This window comes from Heterocephalus glaber, unplaced genomic scaffold, assembly GCF_053883595.1.
Source record: "Heterocephalus glaber isolate CG9 unplaced genomic scaffold, H.glaber_assembly_v1.0 deba00001687, whole genome shotgun sequence".
NCBI lineage: Eukaryota > Metazoa > Chordata > Mammalia > Rodentia > Bathyergidae > Heterocephalus > Heterocephalus glaber.
In genome coordinates, this window is record NW_028258412.1 from 12,364,600 (window position 1) to 12,375,391 (window position 10,792).

General features: G+C 42.7%; 1 protein-coding gene across 1 annotated transcript; it reads right to left on the reverse strand.

Moving 5' to 3' along the window:
* Positions 1-249: 249 nt before the first annotated feature.
* On the reverse strand, positions 250-2,045 carry LOC147821988 (D-dopachrome decarboxylase-like). The gene is made up of 3 exons (XM_087198545.1): positions 1,752-2,045; positions 1,285-1,460; positions 250-505 (listed from the first exon to the last, which is right to left on the reverse strand). Exons 1-3 carry the CDS (start codon positions 1,857-1,859, stop codon positions 433-435), a joined length of 357 nt encoding a protein of 118 aa, XP_087054671.1. The 5' UTR covers positions 1,860-2,045; the 3' UTR covers positions 250-432.
* Between the last annotated feature and the right edge of the window lie 8,747 nt (positions 2,046-10,792).

Consider the following 10,792-nt stretch of genomic DNA (forward strand, 5'->3'; position numbering starts at 1 on the left):
AGGACGTTTCAGGCCAGACTAGCTGCCCTTTTGTCCCCACTGGTCTGCACATGGGTACAGAGAGCAGAAGCACCAGGCTGAGCTCTCCACCCTAAGATTTCAGCTCTGGACATATCAGAGAGCAGCCCTAAACGGGAAATGTGCCACCTCCATTTCCCTAAGATCCCCTCGTCATGAACCAAACTTGCTGCCCAGAGGCCTAGGGAGACAGGAAGGTAGTAGGGAAATAAATACATCACATTTAGATGATAAGGTCCTCTCCGTTTATTTGGAATGAGGGTGGGGAAGAGGACAACTGCAAGGTCACAGACATATCTGCAGACGAGTGCCAGAACCCGGTATCCACCAGGCCCTGAGTCTGCCAGGACCTGGCTTCTCGGGAAGAGGCAGCCAGCTCACAGGCTGATGTCCCGCATCCTTTGTGCCTTTGTGTCATAAAAATGTCATGACAGTACCTTTCTTTCCAATTTGCCAGGGCTCCACTGGATAAAAGCGGATAATTATCCTTCAGGAAACAGAGAAAAAGATGTCAGCTGCTTGGCAAACTCTTCACCTTGCAAGACCCCTGCCTCATAGTCTCCCCGGGGGCCCTCAGGCCAGCCCAATCAGCCCCAGACATTTTGCTGCCCTGCTCATCCCAGTTAAGCTCTTCCCCTTCCCCAGACAACACAGTAGTCCTGTCAGATGCAGTCTGCAGATGGAGACACTGGAAGGGGTCTGGATGTATCCGGCTGTCTAGTCGTCCAAGCTAAAGCTCTTTTTGCTATATGGTGGCCCCCTCCTCCCAGTCTCATTTGGTTACAAGGGTCATGGTCTCGGGACACACCCACATTTCATTTCAACAGCCTGGAGATGTTCTCTTTGAGAATCAGATTCTCTGGCTTCCTCAGGGTAATAACACCCTCCTACCTTGCCAGGTGCCAAGGCAGGTGCAGGGCACAGGCCCCAGTGACCCTCCCTGGCAGGGTCCCTGAGGAGTTGCCTAAAGAGCTCCTTCCCTGTGCACAGGTGGAAGCACTGAGGTCCAAGAAGCCACACCTTGCCCAGGTGTCACAGGGATGGCCGCTGAGCCAGGAATTCAACAATCCTGGAGCCACAAGGCAACACAAAGGCACCATCAGGGGGCCTAAGGAGTGTACAGCCTTCCTGGAACAGACTCTAAGGTATCCTTCTTGGCCAGGGTGAGGAATTTTTTCCCCTAACCTTACATAGGGCCCTGAGGCAGAGTCACTGCCTCTGCTTGCACAGTTGTCCCAGATGGGCCCTTGCACTTCCCCTACAAACCGGTCCTGGCCCAAGCCCAGCTCCTTGGTGAGAAACTCGAAGAAGCTGGCGCTGTGTCCGCGATTCTTCTCCGCAGTGTCCACCACACCGACGGAAGAGATGAGCAGCTGGGTGCAGGGCTCTGTGGATCCGCTCAGCACCATGGTCAGGCCAGGCCGCACAGTGACGTTCATGTGCTGAGAGAGACACAAAAGTTTCACAGCTGAGGCTGCAGTGAGTAGGATCGGGCACACAGGGCCTAGAAGGCCAGGTCCTTTAAGTCACGTGGGGGTCATGCCCGGGTAGGGCAAGCGAGGGCAGTGCAAGGCAGGCCCGCAGATCCATGGGGCACGGAAGGCCAGGCTGCTGGGAGAACTGGAGGTCTCTGAGGATGAATCTGGGAAACTCTGTGGAGGCGGGGTGTGGACAGAGCGGGACCCCTGGTTCCTGAACCTCCCCTCGCCCTGGGCACCCCCATCCTCGCTCACTTCCACGGGTTTGCCCAGGATGGTGGCGGCGACCTCGCACAGCCGCTTCTGCAGCCCGGCGGGCACGCGGCTGGCGGGCAGGTTTGTGTCCAGCTCAATGAAAGGCATGTTCAGCCGGAAGGCAGAAGCAGCCTCAGCGGAGAATAAACTCTCTGTCTGGCCAGTATGGCCTAAAATGGTGGAATGGGTGCGTGGGCGGGGCGCTAGGGGGCTGGGCAAAATCGGCGCCCCACATTGGCCACCTGGGCTATATCCGCGTCTCTGAGGTTACCAGCGCTGGCTCAGATTTCCGGAAGTCCTGCCTCCCAGCCCCAACCGGATACTGCCCTGCCCACCGCGCTCCAGCCTTAGGGGCGGGGTTGTTTTTCCCTCTGCCTTTCTGGCTCAGGCCCAGCCTGTTCCTAATCTGTAGGCACATGGAAGCCTGAACCCACGTACCTGTAGGGCCTCTCATAGGCTTGACCCTCGTAACTATCACTGTGCTGGTTAAATAATATTTTGAACGAGTTGCCAGGATTTCAAAGTCAGACAACTTCAAGTTTCCTGGGGTAGTCTGCACTTCTCTAACACAGTTTGGAGACTTAGTAATGTGTGTGTGTGCAGGTTGGGACTGGGCAAATCCCTAGGGCTATGGTATCTCTACCTGGTCCCCAAGACTCCTGCCCTTGTAGCCTGTTGTGTGAGTGGTGACTCACTGTCCTCCAGGGAATGTCGGGGTTATTTCAAACAAGGCTGTCCTTTCAGTTACACATAGAGAATTCCAAGTGTGCATATTAAGAGCTCCTCAATGAGAAGGCGATTGAGCCAAAACTATCATTGCTTGTCCTGTTAGTTAGTGGTTTATTAGAAGATTCACAAAGGGGCTAAGACGTAAGACAGGTAAAGTTGTGACAGTCCTGGAGGTGGCAAGTTTGGGACCCAGTTGGGCACAGAGAAGACAGTGGTTAGGATTAGGAGTAAACCTGGGAGAGCATACTGCTTGGCAACACCTGGAAGGCCAAGGAATAAGGGAGGACTTCCGTTCTCCAAGATGGGTCATGAACTAGCCCTGTACCCCACCATTGGGAGACAGTGTCACCAGAGGCAAAAGACCTGGGGGACTGGGCCATTCCTGATCAGATAGCTCTTCCCCTGGTCAACCTCCAACATCAATAGCAGAATTTACAGAAAAGGGAAATGGAGCTGAACTTCCAGGTTCTTGCTTGCCTTGGGAGGGGCCGTGTCCTTTTGGAAAATTTGCAGAAGATATTTTTACGAGTTGGTTGAACCCCACTGTCTCTTTCTATTACAAATTCCCTTGTCACACATCTCCTGTCCTGTCAGACTGGCTGTGGGTATTTTAGATGTGGCTAATGGGGAAGGTCAAATTGGAGGATTATTTTGTATGTGTTTAATGGGATATTGATGCATTTTGAAGTCACTTGTTTGTTTAAATTGCTGTAGGTATCTTGGTGCCTTTATAATTTGTCAGATAATAGTAGTCAGATAACAACAGAGTTTGTGCTCATAGTGCAAGACTTGATTAATAAATCTAGAGAGGAGCTCAGGAATATGATGGAATCCCAACATAGGAAACAAATGGAATCCATAAAACAGATGCAAACAGATTTCCGGGAGATGAATAACTACATTGAAATTCTACGCAGCACAATGAGCCCATGTGAGGATAGAATTTCAGATATAGAAGATATGATTGCAATTAGTGACCAGGAAAAGAAAAATTTCTTTAAAATTCTAAGAGACCACAAGAAATCAATCCAGCAGCTGCTAGACGATGCAAAGAAGAATAACAAGACTGACTGGAGTCAATGAAGAAACAGGAGTGAGTGCAAATGACATAAAAAAAAAACAAAAACCAAACTGCTCACAGAAGTGATGGCAGAAAAGTTTCCAAGCAGGGGGAAAGAATTTGGCATACAGATAAGTGAGGCATATAGGACTCCAACTAGCCTTGATTAAAAAAAGTTGTACACATAGGCATATAATTGTTAAGATTCCAGACAGGCAGGTCGGCGGACGCTGTAGCAAGGTCGCGAGTCGCGCGGAATGTGCCGAATCATCCCGCGCCCCGGCAGCAATCCACTGGACACCCCCCACCCCACCCCGCTCCTCTGTACAGCCACCTGGTTCCACACTACAAAGACACAGAGGACACCGGACCACCAGACCACTGTACTGGGTAAGTTGGAGTCATCTTCACCTCCCATCAGGACTGGGACTATCTTTAGGGGAAGGGCAGCTGGAACCTGCAATACAACTCTGCAGAGTTCAACCCTACAGGAGGACAAGGAGCTCAACCTGGGACTTGGAGCCGGAAATCTGCCTGAATCTCACGGGTCTGTGACGAGCTTGCTGAGACTCATTGACTTATATCTGCACACTACTACCCACGCTGTCTATTGTGACAGTAGAGACATACCCTGAAAGAGGCCCTTCATCTTCATGGTTATTTTTTATTCCCAAAATTAGTGTTATTATTTTGGTTTTTTTCTCTTTTCTTTTCTTTTGCTCCTCTTATCTTTAATTTTTTCCCCTACTCTTTGCAAATATTTGTTTTTCTCTCCTTTTTTTCTTTTCTTTTCTTCTTTCTTTTCTCTTTCCTTTCTCTCTTACACTCACTCTCTTGCTCTCCCACATTGTTCATCTTCCCTTTTTGTCCCTGTCTTGGTCCTCATTCGGAGTTCTTCTTTATTTTCCTATTATTCTCTTTTTCCTTCTCACCTGTGTCCTCTGACCACACTGCTAACCTTCCCCTATCCTTCTTCCCATCTGTCCCTCCCTCCCCAGCCCCTTCTAACTCCCCATCCCAAAGGGTAAAGTTGTTATATTGAAGAGTTTATTCACTATATGTTGGGTTGGTCCTTGAGCTTGATTTAATTCACACAGCTAAAGGTGAGAGATTAATAACTACCACAAAATGTCATTTTCAAAGATGTACTTGATGCAATGGTGTTGCTGATTGTATCACTTGGGCTAAGGTGTTGGTATTGATCTAGCCAATGAACCTTCCTAGTATAAGGAAAATGAGATAGCCTTAGAGTCATTAGAGACTCAAAACTTAAAGGCCAGCTATATCTGGAAGACACCTCTGAGAAGCAATCATTCCATAAGGGTTCTAATTACAAGCAACAAAGATACCTACAATGAGCAATTTCAAACTATCAATCCAGTAGTTAAACCAAGGACAGTACCAAAAACAAAAATGAGAAGACATTTAAGCAAGGTGCAAACTCAGTCTTCCACCCCACCAAGGGTAAATCCTGGGGGAAATGAGATGGAAAAGTCCCATAACCAACCACCTGGATACCCTGAACTGATAGCACAGGAAGTAACAAAATGGACGAATGAGGCTCTAGAAAAATTCAAAGCAGAAATAATCTCCCAGATATCCACAGAGATGGTGAGCAGAGTGAAAGACATGACTAGAGGATCAAGAACACAAACAGATAAAAAAATAGATGAGCTCAGAAACATGCTGGAAGCCATGAATACCCAGCATAAGAAAGAAATGGAAACCATGATCGCCCAACATAAGAAAGAAATGGAATCCATCAAACAGATTCAGACAGATATTCAGGAGATCAAAAACTCCATTGAAAGTATCCACAGCAGATCAAGGGAATCTGAAGATAGAATATCAGATATAGAAGACAGGATTGCGGTTAGAGACCATGAAAATAGAGATTTCTTAAAAATAGTAAGGGACCATGAGAAATCAATCCAGCAACTGCTAGACGATGCAAAGAAGAATAACATTAAGACTGATAGGAGTCCATGAAAAAACAGGAGAAAGCACAATTGACATAAAAAAACTGTTTACAGGAGTAATAGTGGAAAGCTTTCCAGACAGAGGTAGAGAATTGGACATACAGATAGAAGATAGAGGCATATAGAACTCCAACTAGCCACGATCAAAAAAATCTACATCTAGACATATAATAGTCAAGATCCCAGAAACCCAACAGGAAAAAAAAATCCTACAAGCAGTTAGAGAAAAGAAACAAATCACCTACAAAGGAAAGCCCATCAGAATCACAGCAGACTTCTCAACACAAACCCTCAAATCAAGGAGAGCCTGGAGTGAAGTATTTCAAGCCCTAAAAGAAAATAGCTTCCAACCTAAACTTGTTGTATTCTGTAAAATTATTTTTCAAAATCGATGGGGAAATTAGATACTTCCACAACAAAGAACACCTGAGAAATTTCATGAACACCAAACCAGCATTACAAGCAATTCTAAACAATGCCCTAGAAAGAAGCAATGAAGGTCACAACTCCATGAGGTCCAACTGAGGGAAGCCACCAGGCAAGGTAAGACACTAAAGGGAAAGGGGGAAAAAATAAGAAATAAAAGAGCCAACAAAAGTAAAACATCATGACAAGGATAAATCAATACCTATCAATTATAACCATCAATGTTAATGGCCTCAATTCACCAATCAAAAGAAACAGACTGGCAGAATGGATTAAAAAGGAAAATGCAACAATGTGCTGTATATAAGAAACACACCTAACTCAAAAAGAAACTCATAGACTGAAAGTAAAAAGATGGAAAACAGTTCTCCATGCCACAGGAACCCAGAAGAAACCAGGGGTAGCAATCTTATTTGCAGACAAAGTAGATTTCAAACCAAAACTAATTAAGAGAGACAAAGATGGTCACTACATCCTTGTGAAGGGAACAATCCAAGAGGAAGAGATGACAATCGTAAATATATATGTACCAAATACAAATGCCCCCAACTATACAAAACAAATATTAATAGACATGAAAAACCAAATAAACACTAACACAATTGTAGTGGGGGACCTCAACACCCCACTATCACAAATAGACAGATCATCTAGACAAAAAGTTAATGAGGAAATTCTAGAACTGAACCAAGCTATTGAACAAATGGACTTAATGGATGTTTACAGAGTGTTCCACCCCACAAAATCAGAATACACATTCTTTTTGGCTGCACACGGGTCGTTCTCCAGAATAGACCACATGCTAGCTCATAGGATATATCTAAGTAAATGCAAAAGAATTGAAGTTACCCCCTGTGTATTATCAGACCATAGTGCAATAAAATTGGAGATCAATAACATAAGAAACTGCAAAACCCCAACAAACACATGGAACCTGAATAACACCCTCTTGAACAACCAATGGGTCAAAGAAGTAGTTAAAGAATAAATCAAACAGTTTCTACAAGTAAATGAAAATGCCAATACAACATACAGGAATCTATGGGACACAATGAAAGCAGTTCCACGCAGGAAATTCATAGCAGTGAATGCCCATACTAGGAAGACAGAGAAAACTCCGATAAATAACCTAATGCAGAACCTCAAGCTCCTAGAAAAAGATGAGCATAAAGAATCCAAAGCTTGTACAAGAGAGGAAATTATAAAGATTAGGGCAGAAATCAATGCAATGGAGACTAAGAGAACAATACAAAACATCAATGAATCAAAGAGTTGGTTTTTTGAAAGATTAAATAAAATTGATAAACCTTTAGCCAATCTTATCAAAAAAAGGAAAGAAAAGGCACAAATACATCCAATTAAGAATGAAAAAAGTGAAGTCACAACAGATCGAACAGAAAACCAGAGGATCATCGATACCTACTTCGAGAACCTCTACTCCAAAAAAATGGAAAACACAGAAGAAATGGGCAGATTCCTAGATACATACAAATTACCAAAGTTAAATGAAGAAGATATAGAAATTCTAAACACCCCAATTAAAATGAGTGAAATTGAAAATGTAATAAAATATTTACCAACAAAGAAAAGCCCAGGTCCAGATGGCTTCACTGCTAAATTTTACAAGACATTTAAAGAAGAGCTAATGCCATTACTCTTTAAACTCATCAAGGAAATTGAAAGGGAAGCAATACTTCCAAATTCATTCCTGGACGCAAGTGCTACTTTGATTCCAAAACCAGGGAAAGACCCAACCCAAAAAGAGAACTATAGGCCAATCTCCCTAATGAACATAGATGCAAAAATCCTCAACAAGGTACTGGCAAACAATACAGAGGGTCATCAAGAAGATCATACACTGTGACCAAGTCGGATTTATGCCAGGGATGCAAGGATGGTTCAACATTTGTAAATCAATAAATGGAATACACCATATTAACAGAGTCAAGGACAAAAACTATATGATCATCTCAATAGATGCAGAAAAAGCATTCGACAAAATCCAGCACCCATTCATGATAGAAACCCTACAGAAAATTGGAATAGAAGGTCTTTATCTTAACCCGATTAAGGCTATCTATGAAAAACCAACAGCCAACATCATACTAAATGGTCAAAAACTGAAAACTCATGCTAAAACCAGGAACAAGACAAGGATGCCCACTATCACCACTCCTGTTCAATATAGTTCTGGAAACATTAGCCACAGCAATTAGAAAAGAGAAAGAAATAAAAGGAATAAAGACAGGAAAAGAAGAAGTTAAACTGTCATTATTTGCTGATGATATGACACTTTACATAGAAGACCCAAAAAACTCCACCAAAAGACTTCTAGACTTAATTGACAGACTCAGTAGAGTAGCTGGATACAAGGTCAACACTCAAAAAGCAATAGCCTTCTTGTACACAAATAACAGACTCACTGAGAGAGAAATTAGGGAAACAATTCCTTTTATAATAGCATCCAAAAAATGAAATATCTAGGAATCAATCTAACAAAGGAAGCATAAGACCTCTACACTGAAAACTACAGCACTCTGAAAAAAGAGATTGAAGAAGATACAAGAAAATGGAAAGACATCCCTTGCTCCTGGGTAGGAATAACCAATATAGTGAAAATGGCCATACTTCCAAAACTACTATGTAGATTCAGTGCAATGCCAATTGAAATTCCAACAAGATTCTTCACAGAACTAGAGAAAACAATCCAAAATTTCATTTGGAACCATAAGAGACCTAGAATAGCTAAAGCCATTCTAAGCCACAGAGACATGGCTGGGGGTATCACAATCCCCAACTTGAAACTATACTACAAAGCTACTGTGATAAAATCATCATGGTGCTGACAAACGAACAGACCTGAGGATCAGTGGAATAGATTAGAAGATGCAGAAACAACTCCAGACATGCTCAGCCACCTCATCTTTGACAAAGGAGCCAATCACCCTTATTGGAGGAAAGATAGCATATTTAATAAATGGTGTTGGATAAACTGAATTTCAACCTGCCAAAGATTGAAACTAGACCCGTACCTATCACCATGCACTAAACTAAGATCGAAGTGGATAAAAGATATAAATATTAAGGCAGCAACCCTAAACTTGCTGGAAGATAAGGTAGGTAGAACTCTTGAAGACATTGGCATAGGAAAAGACTTCATGAACAAAAACCTCAGCAGCATGGGAACTAACAGAAAGAATCAACAACTGGGATCTCGTCTTATTAAAAAGCTTCTGCACTGCAAAAGAAACCACCAACAGAGCTAACAGACAACCTACAATATGGGAAAAAATTTTTAGCAGCTGTACCTCAGACAAAGGACTACTATCTAGAATACATAAAGAACTGAAAAAAAATCAGACCCCCCAATTTCAAAGACCCAATTTAAACATGGACATCTGAAATGAACAGACATTTCTCAGACAAGGAAGTAAAAGCAAAAAACTAATATTTGAAAAAATGCTCAACATCACTCGTCATTCAAGAGATGCAGATGAAAACAACACTGAGATTTCACCTCACCCCAGAAAGAATGGCTGCTATCAAGAAATCAACAAATGACAAATTCTGGCGAGGTTGTTGGGGGAAAGGAACCCTTCTCTATTGCTGGTGGGAGTGCAGACTGGTGCAACCACTGTGGAAGTCAGTATGGAGATACCTCAAAGAACTAGGACTACAGGTCCCATTTGACCCAGCTATTCCCCTGCTGGGTATCTTCCCCAAAGAATTAAAAGAATCATACCACAGTGATATATGTGCACCCATGTTCATAGTGGCACAGTTTGTAATAGCTAAAGCTTGGAAGCAGCCCAAGTGCCCATCATCTGGAAACTGGATAAAGAAGATGTGGTTTTTTAATAAAATAGAGTACTACTCAGCCATAAAGAACAAAAAACTAGAGTTATTTATAGCTAAATGGGTGCATATCGAGGCCATACTCTTAAGTGAAATAAATAGGACACACATGTGTAAATACTGAATAGTTTCACTAGTGTGAGAAACTGATAGTGTAAACAAGGGTTAAAATGAGTAAAATGAATAATTGATAATTTGAAATAGGAAAAAAGGTCCAAAGACAAAGGAGTGAAGGGAGGGGAAGGGGAAAGAAAAAGAGGGAAAGGAAAAACTATGAGAAAAGAAAAAAATGGAAATGAAATCTATGTAAATAGGGAAGGGTGGAGGGGGTGAAGGGTGCACAGGTAATGGGGGGGGAAAGAACCAAGATATATCATGTACAGGTACAAACACCCAATGATAAATGTAAATGAATTGTGTACCTAAAATGTACCAATAAAAGAACTACAAAAAAAATTGTTAAGATTCCAGAAACCCAACAGAAGAACAAAGTTCTACAAGCAGTTAGAGAAAAGAAACAAATCACATACAAAGGAAAGCCCATCAGAATCACAGCAGACTTCTCAATGCAAACCCTCAAGGCAAGAAGAGCTTGGAGTGATGTATTTCAAGCCCTAAAAGAAAACAGCCTCCAACCCAGATTGACGTACCCTACAAAATCATCTTTCCAAATTGATGGAGAAATAAGATACTTTCATGACAAAGAGCACCTCAGGAACTTCATGAATACCAAACCAGCACCCCCCAAAATTTTAGACAATATCCTAGGAAAAGACAATAAGGATCACAACCCCAGGAAACACAGCAGAATGAATCCGACAGGAGCGACAAGAAATTCAATGCAAAGGGGGAGAATCCAACAAAAAGAAAAAGTCATGACAATGATAAGTCAATATGTATGAGTTATAACCATCAATGTTAATGGTCTCAACTCACCAATCAAAAGAAATAGACTGGCAGAATGGGTCAAGAAGCAAGATCCAACAATATGC